Below are 17825 nucleotides of genomic sequence, written 5' to 3'. Positions count from 1 at the left end.
ACCAAATAGATACCATAAAGTATGTGTCCGAGAATCGAAAATTACTTTTATGATGTTCTATACATTTTTCTTGTATGTTATCACAACCAAGTAAATCATTCACTTCACAGATAATGGGATACCATTCTTATACCTCTCATTCCCATTTCCGATTCACATTCTCGCACACATTTTAAACGCCCCCTTTCTAGATACTAGCTGGCGTTGGACCTAGAAAGTGATATCCATAACAAAGATTGCTTGTCGTCGATGCATAGTACATCGGTCGGGTCTAATTTGCGAATGGTAACAAAATTCGAACAGAATTACGTGGGCTTGATCCTATTAAAATAAGTAAACCGTAACTCCATATGATTATGATTACGATGGCAAGTTGTTAGTTAGCTAATAAGGATTATTTGATGAGTTATAGCAAGCTATTGATTGTGTATTCTAACATAAAATTTCAAAGGTTAGTGAGTTATATCATTGTAGCAAAACAGAGAGGGATCAAGAACTTATCATTTTTCTATATGTGCACAGCTTCAACATACATTATCACTAGCTCTTAGTTAATAATATATAGATTAGTTAGTAGTCACTAAAAGTTTGTTTCATATGAGAGAACTTGTGTCCTCTACCACGAAAAGCTTATCGCCATCTCTTATAACTTCAATGGAGTCGATTTCTGATCCTTCTTCATCAGTTATAGTTGCATTTGTCGCGTCAAAACCAAACTTCTTACCTGTAGAAAGTTTGCAGCATTCAGAACTAATGAGATTTTGCTTATATGAACAAGTCCCCAATTTTTATCTAAGTATAATGAAAGTACCTGCAATAGATTTGAGTTCTTCCAGTGAAACAGGCAGTGTAATTAGTCTTCCAGCTTCAGTGCAGCAATTTTCTCTTCTCTTTACAGGATGGCCTCTATATATACTAACTCTAATAGAAAATATTGATCCTTTTGATGATTTTTCCTTCTTGAACTCTTTTAGTGGATCGTCTGCCTCCAAGTTCTTTGCAGTCACATTGTCAACGACGTTGTCAAGCATGTTTATCTGATGGCCTACTTCTCTTCTTTGCAGCATTTCATCCAAATTTAGAGACGACAAAAACTTGTGACTGGTTTTAGGAAGATCGTCAGTGTTGATATTTGCGCCATTCATCACAAGAAGCTCAACCATTTCTGAATGGTTTTCTTCCATTGCGATTTGGATAGGTGTTGATCCATGACGGTCTTTTGAATCTACAAACAATCCGTGTTTCAGGAGTTCTTTCATGACAGCTACATCATTTCTACGTGCAGCTGTGGTTAAGAGGTCTCCTGAAGTGGAAGGATCTGAGATGGAAGCCCAGTGGTAAAGAATCCTGAATATGGAGTGGTGTTTTGCTGCTATGGCATCCCACATTGCTGTGTTTCCTTCTATATCTGCCATGCAATATGAATGTTATAATATTGAAAATGAATTTTGCAAATTAAATCTTCTCTTACGGCTAAAAAAAATATTATAAACTTACTATAAAAATCTACCTTTTAGGTGTATGTTACATGCATGCTTGAGAAGCACCAATACACATTCTTCATGCCCCTTTGATGCTGCAATATGCTGATGCACAACAAAGAAAGCGAAACAGAGTTCATATTAGAACGGCAGATACATGAATTCTTAGGAGGGATTGTGTTTATCATTTTTCGGCTGTAAAGTAGTCAGTGCAAGTATTTTACCAGTGGTGTTCTTCCTTTGGAATCTCCAATGTCAGGGTCTAATCTTGCCTTGAGAAGTTCATCAAGGAAAGCAGCATTTCCTGTTCCGGCAACTGTTAGTAAGTTGATCGACATATTAGGATCATCATCTTCCTGATTCCCACTATCCGCTATGAAGTCCCCTATATTCAACTCCTTCAGCCTCTTATGATGCTAAAAATTGACCACACAATAATATACTATCAGCCTTTCATTTAAATTCAGTGCACTTATGTTCATTTCTGATTAGTTTCTCCTTGAAACTTACTTTGAACAAATTATCTACATATATTGCTGGATGAATGAGAGAGGAATACTTGTATAAATAAGAGAATAATTTTTTTCTCTCAGGGGTTTTGAGACAACTTTTAAGCTAAACATTTGACCAAATTACCTGAAGGAAGTTTTTGATAATAGCAATATAGTCTTCTTGTTTGCTGTGCATTGCTTCAATTAGAGCACTGGTTTTCATCTTTAAGAGCTGCGAAAGAGTCTTGGTTCGATATGTAACAGCTTGTGGTCTGCAGCAAAGTGCACCAATTTCTCCAAACATGTCTCCAGGTTGCAAAATCCCAACAATTTCCTCTTTCTGATCCATTTCAGAATGATCAATTAATTCCACTTCCCCTGATACTATTATATAAACATCATCCGGTGCTTCATTCTGCAATATCACATCCTCTCTAGGTGGTATATATTCAGCCTTCATATCCACAGCCTGATTAAAGATAGACAATTTCATTACATATTTAATTATTTAATCCAAATGAAATAGTGTTATATGTGCATGAGAATATCTAGAAGTCGAATGAGACTGTCATTTTGGAAGTGTCTGAGCATGTCTAAGATCATACCAAGAGCAAGAGAGTTTCCCTTGATACATTCTGGAAAAGATAGACCCTCTTGACTGTGGGAATGAACAAATGCTGACTAATGCTTTTGATTATGGTTTTCGGTAGCTGTTCTATCAGTTGCTGCTGGTTTAAGCTCTCAGCCTTGAATCTCAAGCACATATATGCTAGTATCTGCTCCCTGAGCCTGACCGGCAAGTGGTTTCTACTCACAAAGTTCGATGCTGCTTCAATGCTATTTCTCTGCAAAACAAGCACAAGAGAAGTTCCTCAATCAGAAATTTATCTGGTAAGCCTAGACAAATGCACTCACACTTATTTTCAAGGTTAAAACATATATAAGAGATAAAGAGGACTTACAAATTGCATGGTACGACTAGTGCCTTCAACGACTAAATTTGTCATGTTACCAATAATGTAAGCTGTCAAGCCAAGGTTGATGAGCATGTATACAATGATGAAAACCATCTCAGCCGTGTTCACAGCATGGAGATCACCATAACCAACAGTAGTCATGGTGGTAATAGACCAGTACATGGATGAAATGTATCGAATTGCAAGAGGCGTCTCTCTGAAATTTGGATTAGAGGCACCAATCCAAGTTCTTCCTTCATGAGGATAGAGTTCAGCTAGCAAATAATATAGACAACCAGCACAATGTACTGTGAACAGAGTTACCTGTGTAAACAATGAATTAGTACTAAATAATTTACATCAGAGCAATTCCATTCTATATTAACTATTCAATTAGTTTGTCAAAAGAAATGGCTCAAATTGTTAATATTACAAGATGAAGGGCCTGAGTGAAATATATTAAATAAAGCATAGACAATAAAAGATCAGACAGTGCTACTTACTGCCAGGAGCCTAGCACATCTGATCAAGAAATAACTGAATCTGATATCCTTTTCCAGCCTGGATCATCAAATATAGTAGAATTTAAAGACTCTTAAACTAATTATAATACACATTAATGCAGATCATGTATATAAGTTGTACTGGTTCTAACTCTATACTAAAAATTTTAAGACAGTGTCATACTACTAATGTAGCACACAAATTTTAAGTATACATTATGATCACTAATCACTGGTTTGTAGTTTCTAGTCTGTCTGAATTATCATTAATATTTATATAATTACTAAGAAAGTACCTGGTAAAAAATTGCTTAACGCGACGAATCCGCCAGAAGCGCAGCAAGCCCAGGAGAGAGTAAGGCAGACCCAGATCATGGCTGCCGGTGAACAACATGACCACCAGATCAAATGGAATTGTTGATGCCAAATCCATCACGAACCATGTCGATAAGTACCTGCGGTCAGTGTTGTAAAAAACGGGAATCGAACTTAATCAGTGAAGACACAAAACAAGGATTAATTGAATTGATCGGGGATTAATCGAATACTCAATCAGTTCGACGAGTTACAAAATATGAATTAATCGGTGATTATCATCAATTCTGGTACATTTGTACTGTGCATGGTAAATCGTACCTTTAAACTTAATGGTAATTTCCATTTAATATTAAAAGCTTCATTTCCAAAATAAACAACTTTTGCTTTTGTTTGGTACAGCCACAGCAACAAGGCAGGTGTAGAGATATAATCCACTTATTCAAAAGTGGGAAATTTTAGACATATATGAAATAAAATGGTCCCATCAATATAGAAAATTTTTTGTTGCCTTGTCACTAAAGTAGAAACCAATAATTCTTGCTACCCCAGAAATTTAATTTTTTTGTTGCCAAGTTTTCTTTTTATCGTGGTGCCTGCAAATTTTGTTGGAAAATATCGTTTGCCATCATCGAAATACGCGTTGTCCGGAATATTTAAAATGAATATAGTTTTTATATTCCAGATTCGGTTAGGATGACTGACCTCTTGGCGATCTTGCTGGGGTCATGGATGATTAGTTGAGTCTTGTGGTCGAAATAGGCGACGGAAAATGTTAAGTATATGTCGACGCCGAAGAACAGATCCACGACGATGTCGGCAATGTAGATTCCGATGATCGGTGATGATTTCAGAAATGATACCTCAAACGGATACACCCATGCTGAGTAGAATACCAATAGCACCATCCATGTCTCCCAATACCTGCATCCACATACAAGACATTTAATTACAGTTAGTTCTGACTATAGACGGATAAAAATAATAAGCACCTGCATTCGTTTTTGTGACCCTGATTATAGATTGACTGAACTAATAAGTGATTCTGTTAGAATATGATATGATCATGAACCATCTTCCCAACGCCTCGAGGTTTTGGGAGAATTATTCACTTAACATGGTATCAGAGCTAAGTCTTGGAGGAGACTCGAGCACGACTTCCTACCATGCTGGTAAGCCCTCTTCTCAACACCGTGAGGTTTTGGGAGAATTGACCGCTTAACAGATTCTTATGCTAACATGCAAGTATAGATGTGTCACCTGTATTTTGTGGCCATAGGAGAAATGATCTTCCTACGCTTGAGGTTGTGCCGAAGCTCGGCCGAGCTGTGAGTGTTTTTATTACTATAGCTTGAAGCACCTAATGGTGGAAGAACAAGTTTGGACAGGTTTGACAGGTTCAAGTCTTCCAAGTTGGTACCATACTCTTCTTCCAGCTCCTCCTCTTCATGGGACGCCTGTCTCCCCGGCCGCCTCGTATGCGATGAATCTTGTCTCATTCCCATCAAAAATTTCAGGAAAATTTAGAGAAAAAAGTGAGTACTAAAAATTTGGTTTGATGCAATAATTGAAGGGGTGAGAAGTATAAATGAGAAAGAATGGGTGGTGGTGGTATTGGTTCAGGAACATGAAATGTTAGAAGATGAAAGTTGATGTGGTGTGGAGAGAATAGGCCATATGAAAGATTCACACTAATGAAGTTGATTGATTGGTTGTGTGATATGGCCACAAGGGGTCCCTTGTATATTTATGCATGCAGGATGGGTAGCTTGACTCTTCAATAGAATGATCTCAATTGATGCTTTTATGTGTTGTTGCGACCCTTCCTAAAAGCTTAGCTACAGCTATTCTTTTGTTTCTCTTTTATTTACATTTGAATTCTGCTTGTTTGTAAGAAATGAACAGAAAAGAGTGTTATGTCTTCTTCCTCTTTCGGACCAGCTACTGATTATTGTAAACTAGTAACTGTTTCTTTCAGATGAGGTTAGAATCTACTTGATAAAACTAAAATTCTTGTGGGTTTGAATCTATCTATCATTATTCGTATAATTTTTAATTTGTTTTCGAAAATGATATAGAAATAGATATTTCAGGGTCGATCAAAAATATATAATAAAAATTATCTCTATGCAGAAGATGATTCAAAATATTGATCATCACGTTTGTGTTTTAGTAAGTTATGTTTTTACCTGATAATGAAATATATTTTTTATCCTCGTCGTATATAAACATCGACGATATCTTTCCAAACAGTTAAACATTTTCATTTTCATCGTATATACGATTTCACTAACGGAGAACTAAACATATTTTTCTATATAATTTAATTTTAAACAAAATAACATAAATATGATATGTTTCGTAAGAAAAACATACTTTTAACATGTATTATAAACCACAATATATGTTCGAACGAATATTTAACACTAGGATCTGGATCCCTCTCATATACATACATATACCATAACAAATCAATGTTAAATATTATTTTCAAAATAAATTAAAATTCGAGGATTTGTGGTGTCTTAAAATTTTTCGAATCTTGAAATGAGGACAACGAATTACGAACTTTACTCTCTCTATATATGTAAATAATAACAAATTTAAGAAGAAAAACAGTAATGATGTGTTTGGTTGGGGTGAATGAAAATGAAAGAAATGGAAATGTATAATAATTTCATTTTTTCCAACATTTATTCCTATCACCCTTAATTAGAGCTCATGTCCTCCGTTTTGTAAAACATCATACCTATTTTCTACCTAAAAAAACACCAAAATTTTATCATACAAAATTTGCATTCACTCATCTTTTATCAAAGTTCTCCCACCTACACTCTATTAATTTTTTTATTTTGACTTATTTCATTTCATTCCATTCACTTCAACCAAAAATAATGTTATTGAAAATAAGAAAACAAAACAGAACAAGCCTTACTGATTACTCTAGAAACAGAAGCACACAACTATGGTGGTGGACACACTATAAATTCCAGGGGCGGATCTAGGAAGAGGCATGGGGGACACGTGCCCCCCCTAAATTTTTTTTTTTACAGTTTTTCACCATTCTAAATTTTACAAAATTATAGAAGTGCCCCCCGAAATTTGAAAATATATAGGTGTTTTTCGAAAATTTGCTTGGTGCCCCCCAAGATTTTGGGTCTAGATCCGCCGCTGATAAATTCCCCTTAAAAAGGCCAAGGAATAAGCTTTTATAATGAACTAACCACCGGCTTAGTTTGATGTTTTTTAGGGTGTAATAAACATGGTGGGAAGTTGAGTGATCTCTACGCCGAGTGCAGGGGAGGACAAACCCCTCTCCTCTGCATTTCATTTAACCATTACAGAAACAAAAGAGTCTGATACAGATACTCATCACTCAGGTGAATGATCACTTTCTAATTCAAAAACATACTCTCTCGTTATGTTAATTTCATAATTTATGGTCGATAAAAAGTATATATGGTCGATTGATATACTAAGTACACGTGGTGCTTACTTTTCTGGAAGGCGGCATTCGCCATTGCACACTTTATCCTACGGAGTATATTATTATTATTATTTTACATTTTTAGTTTTTTACTAGTGGAGCAGTTAAGGTAAGGATCAAATCACCCTTTGTAGTTTTTTTTCATTTTATTTTTAAATATCACCCTTTGTAGTTTGTACACGCCAATACGCCATAATATTTTTTACGTGTTTTTTAGCTTAGTTTATTTTTATAATTAATTTTATCAAATGATAATCATAAAGTATATATTTGGAACTTAAATTATTTTTTTGCACCATAACGATAATGTTTTAATTCAATCCCATTTATGAGTATGGGACACCGTCACAATTTATTTATATGTTTTTTCGTAAAATGGAATTTATTGCAATTATTTTTAAAAAAGAGTTATTTGTTCCGACAATAATAGTGTGTGTGTAGTTAAATATAATTACTCCTCTAATCCGTGCGAACACAAATTAATTTTAGATGATCTATTCTTAAATAAGTTTTAGTTATTATATAAAAGTATCATCAAGATTTTATATTTATTTATATTTTTAAAATTAATATTATGAAAGTTAAAGTTTAATATATTTTTGGTGACAATCCAACCTTAGACATGTGTATTATTTTTTTTAATAGTAAAGGTTCGCATTAATATAAGTTAAAAATTTTAATTGATGTTATTAGATGGGTAACAAAATATCAAAGCAAACTATAATTTATATATGTTTAATTTAGCTATTGTTGTGACTATGCCTCCGGTAGCTTAAATGCGGTTTACTTTTGTTCACATGGTTTGCAGGGTTATTACGTGAGTTCGTTGGTTTAGACAGTGTGCATTCAAACGTAGCGGCTGCGGGATCCTACGTTAAAAAAATATATTATAACATTCTATACATTTAATATGTTTTCGTTTCTTTTTCTTTTTCAAAGAGTACACAACTAAGTCAATATACAAGACCCATGAGTTCGGTGGAGACCATAGGAATTACTTATATTTGTCGAATATGAAAATATTCCAAGTTATTCTGATGCTTGCAGGTGTGCATCTGTGAAAATGAAATAAAGGTCGCCATATTGATCATTACACTTATTTTTTATGTGTGGAAGTTTCTTAAAAGTCCAAGTAAAAGTATACGAGCTACAAAGGCTACAAGGTTATGGAATATGCCTTCGCGTGGATATGCATTTTATTCTCCTCCTTGGTCTTTGTTAAGAATAAGGTGTTGTTCTCTGTTATCTCACGCGGCCGAAAGAATTAGTGTGTTATATTTGATAAAGGTTTAGTGGAACATTAAATAGAGAACGGAGTATATATATTTTATAACATGTTTTGCGAATATTTTTAGCCATGTATTTGTGTAATGTGTATTTGTATCGAAATATGTTCGCTGAAGGCCAAATACTCCCTCTCTTTGTATTAGTCGCTTTGATTTTGTGCCCGTAATAATATGCATAAAAAGCATACTTTTATGTATCATCCTGAAAGAAAAAATTTGAATAAAAGTTTAATATTTATATTTTTATTCAGAAAATAAAATTTTGAAAAATAATATATAAAGATACGTTTTTTTTACATTTCAAAATACGTGCAAAAAGTAACAGGAAATATATAATTTAATATGGATTATAGTGATAGATTATTACCGATGATCCAGATTTTTAAATTTTCCAAAAGTTAAATTTATATAGTGAAATATGTAAATATATATGTAAAAATCAAATCAATATACTTATATAAAGGAGAAGCGAGGGGCGTGTATGTGGCGCCTCTCACATCGCTCCGTTCTATTTTTCTAATTTTCTGAAATTTTTGGATAAAAAATATACACGCCTCTCACATCGCTCCGTTCTATTTTTCTAATTTTCTGGAATTTAATATACTTATATAAAGGAGAAGCGAGGGGCGTGTATGTGGCGCCTCTCACACCGCTCCGTTCTATTTTTCTAATTTTCTGGAATTTTTGGATAAAAAATATACACGCCTCTCACATCGCTCCGTTCTATTTTTCTAATTTTCTGGAATTTTTGGATAAAAAATATCAAAAATTAGAACTACCTTTTTTAGTTTCGGGTATATTGGAAGTAAGTTTCAGAATCTGATTTTGTTTCAGATTATTTATGGAATATAGTAGTTTGAAAATTTTAATCTGATTTTGTTTTAAATTATTTAATTATGGGAAAGAGTAGCACACGAGTCTCTCTGCACCTATAAATACCCCTATAGATCGTAGGGTTTTGGATCATCTAAACACAACCTTCTTTCTCTCAATACCATACCCCTACCTCTCTCTTATGATAGTTCTCTTGCTTGATTTTTAACTCGGTGGTGCAGTTATTCTGCAACGATAAGTGAAGGTTGTTTATATAATATTAAAAAAATAAACGTTAGTTGCAAGTAAAGGTAGTTATAGATCGCTATATGGGTTGTTGTAAGCAAAGGTAGTTGTAGATCGCTATGTGGGTTGTTGCAAGCAAAGGTAGTTATATATCGCTATGTGGGAGTCGACAAATTCAAACATGGGAAAAAAAATATAGTCTTGACATGATATTGATGGATGATACCAATAAATAACTATTAGTGATGTATGTTTGTTGATTATTCTTTTATAATATTTGTTTTGTTCATCAGACATGTTTGTTGTTGTTGATTTTTATATGATTTTTTTTTTGTATACAGGAAAATATGATGGGGAAGCGAGGGGCATGTAGGTGGCACCTCTCACATCCCTCCATCTGATTTTTTTTTTTTAATTTTCTGGAATTTTTGGATGAAAAATATCAAAAATTGGAACTACCTTTGTTAGTTTCTGGTATATTAGAAGCAAGTTTCAGAATCTGATTTTGTTTCAGATTATTTATGGAATATAGTAACTTGAAAGTTTTAATCTAATTTTGTTTCAAATTATTTAATTATGAGAAAGAGTAACACACAAGTCTAAACACAACCTCCTCTCTTTTAATACTACAACATCACAGCTTTAAGTTAGATGTTTTTGTGCACAATCAATCCAAAAAAATTGGCGGAATGTGACAATGTAAGAACATGATTACTTTTCAAAAGAAACACAAATAAAATTAAGATTCGTCGTGTTTTAAAATTTTTATTTCGTGTATAAATTTATTTTCATTTTTCAATCATGAATTATAGTCCAATTTTACAATTTTATATATTGGTATTGGTATTACATCAGGATTTTTATAATATAAAATTTATTTTATCCTACAAATATTAATTTTGAAACGCTAATATAGTTTTTATGACAGTCACAAAATTATTTTATTTTACAAATATTAATATTGAATCATTAATATAATTTTTATAGGCCGCCGCAACGTGCGGTTTCTCAACTAGTTATTCATATGGTGATAACATGGAAGGGTATTATAGTTGATGACTTGGTGGAGCTGCAGAGAGACAGCGAAAGTAACAGGAAATAAATCAGAACCGAAACTTAAATCATTGGGAGAGAAATGATTATTTGATAATTAAGTAAAACCTAATTGTTGGCACTTGGCAACAAGCACGTATATCTCCATCTGGTTGTTTCGCTTTTTGTGGTAGAGGTCGATGCGACGGTTGCGATCATAAACGTGGCGACATCGATTATTTATGAAGTGATAAATTCTAATAATTTTACTTTACGTCTTTCATTGCCGATTAATTATGAAATTTTGAGTATCGTGTATATAGGTTTTTACAGCTGACTCAAAATGTGCGATAAGACTACTGGACTGTGAATATACCTGCATATTTGACTGCACACTTTTTCGGGGTAAAACTTGGGAAGTGAATGCCCAATTTTGACTGGCATACAGTGCTATAATAAACAATTATTCCCTCTGTTTTTTAATATATGACGTTTGACTTTTTGGCACACACTTTTAAGTACTTTGACCGGGTAGTTAAAAGCATTATTTTTGAAATTTTCTTTTTCTGAATAAAAATATGCGATCAAAACTTTAATTCACAAAAAAAATCAATTAAAAATAATAATGTTTACTATGTGGTCAACTCACCTAAAGGTACGTGCCCAAGTCAAAAGTGTCATATAAAAAAAACAGAGGGAGGGAGTATTAGGTGACTTATTCCGTAACATCCTCAAAATTTATTTATACTTTATAATGTTATTTTTTGACTAATGACTGCAAGTATCATTTGATGTAGAAGTCTGTTCTTCTTTTTCCCTGACTAAATGAGGACTATTTATTGAAAAATTCGCAATTAACTTCGTGGATTAGATGAATAAGTCGCCTGTGTGGAATATTTTGTAACACCCCGCGTTCTTCCCACGTATTTGGCTATTGGAGACGCTAAAGAGTATTTTAATTTGATGATTAGGGTGAAGGTGATAAAATAATCTAATCTAATAGATATCGATTAGTTTCGGTAGGATTGAATATTATCAGTCCTGATATATTGAATTTGAATCTGATATGTCCGAAACCCGAATCGAACCCGAAATTTGATGAAAATCTGATAAACAAATATACACACATGATAAGTAAATATACAATATATTCTAAACAAAAGACAAATAATATATTACTTAATTCACAATTTCATTATTACTCGGCACACAAATGATTTCATTCTTTTTTTTATTATTATTAATGATTTCATTCTTTTAAGTACATCATTTAGTTTTAACTTTAAAGTCATAATAATTTAATATTCAAACCACATCTCATGCATATAACTTAATCATCTATAATTTTATTTGTTGTATACATTATTTTTGTCTCAAATAACAAGAAAGAATTATTTGGTCGAATAAGATAAATTAGATTTTACTGCACCATATAAATTTTAAAATACCTAAAAAACCCAATCCGGAACCTGAATTTGAATCCGATCCAAAACCGATCAAAATTGATATTCTTACTTCCATGCAAGTGATCAAGTCAGTGGAAGGGGACCGATTCGTAAGACAGAATATGAGCAATTTGATAAAGAACCTCAACTCCAAAGTTTGGTCACAACATCAATCAAGATCAGAGCTCCTAAGAATCTATATATACAAATTGTCTGATTTATGTGTATATACTGTTGATACAGCGACCTCATCTCCACTGCAATTGAAAGATGACATGCCTCCGCGCATAACGGAAATGAGAGGTGACCGTGTTGCAATCTGATTAAGAAAAATGTAAACATTTGTCGAATGCAACATAAACTAGTGCAAACAACAACCAATAACAGCACTATCAGTCATATCAAGCCATAATTCCGATCCATTACGTTTTCTGATTGATTTTCTTGTATTGGTGTCTTAAGCAACTTCCCCTCTCTCGAACCAAATTGCTGTGCAGCACTTCCGTATCGTAATAAATACAAGGTACAACATCGACATCGAAATCGACGAAATCGATATCGAGCCTATAAGAATAAGAACAAAGTCACAAATTTAACTAGGGAGTCCACGATATATTTCGGCAGTCAGAAAACAATTTGGACACAAAAACATTTTTTACATAGCCGTCTACTCTCTATAATCAGGAAACTAATATTATTTCCATTGTCCATCTAACGAAGTTACTCTTTTCCCAACTCTTCATAAAATGGAATTGCACTTGAGAACATCCATAGGCTATATAACCAGGTTTCCATGTAATCGAGAATTGAAAGGGAAGAGTAGATGTAACCTCTGCTACGCATTTTGTCATTCCAAAAACTATCAGATCTTCCGATAACAATATTGGAGAGTGCCAAATTGCAATTTGGTTCAATTACGAGCAGCTGCAGAATGCCTGATCTGTCTATGACAACAAAAATACACTTTAAGCTACAAATCATTCCAATTATGAGCAGCTACTAAACGCCGCCAGCGTCTTCGAGATATTGCTCTACAGCAAAGGCCTATGAAACACAGGACCACCACCAGAAGTATTGCACAAAGCTCAAAAACCCTATGAGCAGCGTAGCCTCCTGCAAATGATGTACCAAATAGGCAAACCATATAACTTGCACTTCACAACTACACATTAACTAGATATATATGCAAATAGAGATAGATATATGGTAACTTGCAAAAAAAATATAAGAAGAAGAAGAAGATCGATATATGGTAAGATATGAATATGTAAAATGTATATGTAAGACTACCATGTGATAAAAGTAAAACAAGATAATCCACCAGCACCTTACAACAGGGTTGCGGTTGGAATTTTGTATTTGATTCCCCGCGAACCCTGGACACCACATTTGCTACGTGCACATAACTATATCAATAGTGAGATATACAAACTATGAAGCTGTTTCGGAGGAGATGTACCTGTTGGAATGAAGTTAAAGGGGCTGATATTGTACAACACACCCAACATCAACTGCCATTTGAAAAGGAAAGTAGAATTAAATTAGAGAACAAAGAACACGTATATTTGTAGGCATTCAGCAATGTGGCGCAGAACACTCGGAACAAATTAAAAAAAATAAAATTACACATGATGCATTCTAAGACTAGTACCAGGCATCAGCATTTAGACATTGCATGCTGGGTTATGGTTTATATTAGCTGAATATTAGATATAGTTGAAATAAAGCAAAAGAAAATTTGCCTGCGCCAGAAAGCCTATTTTAAAGTGAGATTCAATAAAAAATTTAGGAATTGAAACTTAAAGACAACTAAGTCAAACCCGTATGTTTCACTATAGAACCATTTATAGCTTTTTATTTATTCTAACGAGTTGACTAGCATATACTGCAGCAGAAAGGGAGCTGTAACTCAGATACAAGCAAGGGATGGTATGTTACTAGATTAGGGTTTAACAGAACCCTTGACTAACTAGAATATATTGTTCGGAAATTATAATAGTGCGAACGAAATAATTTAATCTGCAATCTTAAATATCGATTAAACTTACACCAAACAAGCGTGCAGTATAGTAGTTAATTCTGAACCTATCAGGATCCATCAGTCCCTGGAAGATCCTCTTGATGAGAAATGGAATTGCAAGTACATTCTGCAAGAATAGGATGTAATATATAAGAGATAATTGTGCCATGTTGTTTTGAACACTTGGAAGTACAACAAAACTTTTGATCCAAAATCAAAGTATTGCGAACATGATGGTATAATTTCTATAACAAATCCAGGTTACATCCGATTAAAATAAGCTCCTCTAAGTTTGCATTTAAAGTTAATTCCCGTGTTTATAAAAAGTTGAACATATCTATTCTACACACTTGTTCTATATTCTCCTTATGGTAACATCAGTGATACCACCAACTCCAGTAACAATACATTCAAACCCTTCCGAATAGTGGAAACTCTATAAGTGGCAGAACCTTTCCTGACCGGTATACCAACTCAGGTCGGCAGATACTATCACTGTGGATTAAAAAGCAAAATATAACTTCCAAACTCTTGCAATATATGCAACACGTTCCCTTGCTACACATTCCCGAAAAAATAATTGTGAATCGAATCGCTAATTTATGAAACAAGTTGGCAACGGCATTGCAAGGTCCCGCAAGTTCTGCCTCAATAAGTTGAAATCAACTATAAACTACAGTTTGCACTCAGTTATTGTTGTCTCTGTTTCTCAAATCTGACCGTTACTGCAGGTCTCAAGAATATTCTGATACCCCTTTCAAAAACCAAGTAATAGCAGGCATCAAAATCATATACATAGTCAGATATTATAGTCATAATTAGTTTTGAAGACTATGACAAAGAGTTTTGGACTAAGAGACGAAACCGATGAATGTACGCATCAACTGAATGGTGTACACTATGTTGCTCCATCTATTCTAAAAATGGAGACACGTTACTGACACATTCATTCATAGACAAAAGAAATCCTTTTCGATAGACATAAGAATTTTATATATAAGTAAATACTTTACTGGAAAGCCACAACAAACGACGCAGGCCTGATTGAACATCCAAACATGTGAAGTGGTGAAGAATATGCTTATCATCCTAAATAACTTATCACGACTGCAAATCAGAATCCAGGAATTACAAATGTAGAGAACAGAAAAGGTCGCAGTGGAGCTGAAATGCTATACACTAATAAAAAAAAAACTCTCAAAACAAGTTGAAAATCAGAATTTTATGAATACCCAAAGTGGCAAACAAAAAAGAACACAGCAGAGGAATTAAAGAAATGTACACTGCAAGGGAGGTCGTTGTTAGAGCATTTATATCCTAATCAGACTGCAGAACCAATTGACCAATCTGTAATCTTCACATAATATCAAATAGGTCTTTAAATGTTGTTTTATCACTGGCTAACCATTTAGTAAGTTCATCTTTGTTTTGTGATCAAACTTAATTCCTTGAGATTGGGCTATATGTATAGAGGTTGTGATTTAGCTACCTTTGCATATTACAGTATGTACTACAACAAATCCCTATTTTAGGTTCTTCTCTATGTTTTATACAACTACATATATTAACAAAATTTTGAACGCAAACATGGACAAGTTTTGAGGCCGAAAACTAGAGTTATCAATTTGTTCAAAAGAAAGGACGTCCGCCTGACACAAAAAAAAAAAGAAAGAAAGAAAGGATGTCCGAGGACTGAAAGAAAGAGGTCACAAATTAGCAGCTTAAATCATATTATCTAAACATCATGGAGTAAAGATCTACACAACTACCTGCAGAAGTCCACCAAAGCCACCTTGAAAAAGGCAATTGTACCTGTGTACATTTTTCAAGACATCAACCACTTCCTTCTCTTGTCGACCCAATAAGCACGCCTCTGGTGTCAAAACACTGATCAGGCGAGAACAAATGGGACACTTGCATCTCTTAACCGTGGCCTTGTAATGCCAGAACTGCATGATGCAACTACCTGTGCACAATGGAAATGAGAACCAAGATAAATTTAAGTAATGACATAACACCTTACTGGGGAAAGGAGTACCAGGGTTACGTTAGTAGAATACAGAATGAAAAATATAAGGGCTGAGAACCCATATTCTATTGCAAACATGTACAAGTACATCCCTACGATTTGCCAAAATAGCATAGGTTACAGTAGTCGTGCTTCAAAATTTTAAGCCAAATGAAACATTCTAACTGTCACATGTTTTCTATCAGCAAAAGTGATTCTAAAGTCATATGCACACAAGGTACAACAACTTAAACATGAGATATAAGCAATTCTAAAGTGACTTGGTTTTGGTTAACCAAAATATGACCGGCAACAACTCATAATTGAAAATTCATTTCCTAAAGCCTATTGCTTATATCTTCATTTTAATCAAATTGCACTATGATTTAGAATTAGATAGCCAGAAATTAACCGTTTCACACCTGAAATCCAAAATAGGCAACCCTAGCACCATAACATGTAGAGTCTTGTAGAATATTAAAAACTTTCCAAACAAAAATAGTACAAGCCACACATCGTCAACATTCTACAAAACAAAATAAAAATACTGGCAACCAATTAAGCGGGAGAGAGAGAGAGAGAGAGAGAGAGAGAGAGAGAGAGAGATTACCACAAAACCAATGGCCACAATTAGTCTTGCAAGGAACAGTAAAAACATCAAAGCAGATTGGGCAAACATCATCAAGAGGGGGAGCATCATTCGTATCTCTGTTTACTTGTTCAGCATGAAAATCAGAAACAGAGTCCGAGCTTCCTTCATTTGCAAAATTAGGGCTCATGCTCATATCATGACTTGCAAAACCTCTTTCACTCAACATCTCTCTGTCATTTGGAAAATTAGGGTTCATATTCATATCATGACTTGCAACTAGGGATATACTTGGCCTCAACATCTCTCTGTCATCACAAATATCTATACCATCTAATCACTCATATATATCACCGTCTCAACCCCCATCATCCCACCTCTTTCACTCATCTTCTTAGCTCTACTTCTCTCTCTCCTGAAATTAAAAAATTGTTTTGTTTATCTGTCCTGGGGTTTAGTTATTTACTTGTGTGAGTGTGTCAACTTGATTTGATATGTATATGTATCGATTTCTGTGTATATACCGTCCTTCCCAAAAACACTACTGGGAATTGGCTATTGCGTGACCTCGTGGGTTTACCCGGTGCGCACCCGAAGGTTAGCGGCTGCGGGTTCCTACGTTAAAAAAAAAAAATGAAAGATTACTGTAAAATAATGTTTTTATTAAAAAGTGAATTATTAGAATATAAATTATAAATGCTCTTGAAAACTTGCTAATAAAATTAATTAGAGGATCGAAAATTTAATTTTAAATAATTGATTGTGAACCTAGACTGATATGTAGAAATGGGTGTATGATATTATTGTTGAAATAATAAATAAATAATGTAATGAAGATAAAATGTCTGAATGATATGAAGGCGGCAGAACAGATGACGGACGCGATTATAACAGACAGCGCCGTGGATTGGCCTTGTAGAGACACGTGTCCTTATTATCCTGCTACATGGCCCGCACCTTATCCTTATTTCTTCAGATACTGTACGATATATAGATCTTTCGGTGATATCTGGTGTATGAGTAATATTTTTAAATAATTTAATATCAAGATTTATCAATTAAATGGATAATGTGTTCCACCATTGCTGCAAAGATATAGTTTGACACTTTGACTTTGACTTGGTTCAACATGGTAGATTTCTATCATCACTTT

The 17825-nt window shown here is 34.0% G+C and overlaps 2 protein-coding genes across 3 annotated transcripts; both read right to left on the bottom strand.

Moving 5' to 3' along the window:
• Positions 1-487: 487 nt before the first annotated feature.
• Positions 488-5467, bottom strand: LOC108210095 (potassium channel AKT2/3). Its single transcript, XM_017381358.2, has 11 exons — positions 5007-5467; positions 4452-4670; positions 3728-3886; positions 3432-3489; positions 2935-3252; positions 2578-2817; positions 2118-2441; positions 1706-1897; positions 1511-1586; positions 812-1408; positions 488-724 (listed from the first exon to the last, which is right to left on the bottom strand). The coding sequence occupies exons 1-11, from the start codon at positions 5249-5251 to the stop codon at positions 594-596; spliced, it is 2559 nt and encodes an 852-aa protein (XP_017236847.1). The 5' UTR covers positions 5252-5467; the 3' UTR covers positions 488-593.
• A 7064-nt stretch (positions 5468-12531) lies between these two features.
• On the bottom strand, positions 12532-17163 carry LOC108205735 (uncharacterized). 2 transcript variants are annotated; one of them, XM_017375777.2, is made up of 5 exons: positions 16694-17163; positions 15845-16041; positions 14104-14202; positions 13515-13566; positions 12532-13168 (listed from the first exon to the last, which is right to left on the bottom strand). In XM_017375777.2, the coding sequence occupies exons 1-5, from the start codon at positions 16974-16976 to the stop codon at positions 13026-13028; spliced, it is 774 nt and encodes a 257-aa protein (XP_017231266.1). In that variant the 5' UTR covers positions 16977-17163; the 3' UTR covers positions 12532-13025. The 2 variants fall into 2 exon arrangements, 1 of the variants encoding a protein (XP_017231266.1); XR_010288948.1 differs by having other exon boundaries at positions 13034-13168; positions 13383-13566; positions 16694-17125.
• Between the last annotated feature and the right edge of the window lie 662 nt (positions 17164-17825).

Source organism: Daucus carota, chromosome 2 (genome assembly GCF_001625215.2).
Source record: "Daucus carota subsp. sativus chromosome 2, DH1 v3.0, whole genome shotgun sequence".
NCBI classification, from domain to species: domain Eukaryota; kingdom Viridiplantae; phylum Streptophyta; class Magnoliopsida; order Apiales; family Apiaceae; genus Daucus; species Daucus carota.
The sequence above is the reverse complement of the archived record's forward strand: the minus strand, read 5'-3'. Positions and strand labels throughout refer to the sequence as shown.

Coding starts and splice junctions, on each gene's coding strand:
- LOC108210095 (XM_017381358.2), bottom strand. CDS start 5,251: ATGGGAATGAGACAAGATTCATCGCATACGAGGCGGCCGGGGAGACAG. Junction 4,671..5,006: donor CCTATGGCCACAAAATACAG/GTGACACATCTA, acceptor ATGTGGATGCAG/GTATTGGGAGACATGGATGG. Junction 1,898..2,117: donor TTATCAAAAACTTCCTTCAG/GTAATTTGGTCA, acceptor GTCAATTTTTAG/CATCATAAGAGGCTGAAGGA.
- LOC108205735 (XM_017375777.2), bottom strand. CDS start 16,976: ATGTTGAGGCCAAGTATATCCCTAGTTGCAAGTCATGATATGAATATG. Junction 16,042..16,693: donor TTGTGGCCATTGGTTTTGTG/GTAATCTCTCTC, acceptor CATTGTGCACAG/GTAGTTGCATCATGCAGTTC. Junction 13,567..14,103: donor ATACTGCACGCTTGTTTGGT/GTAAGTTTAATC, acceptor TTCAAATGGCAG/TTGATGTTGGGTGTGTTGTA.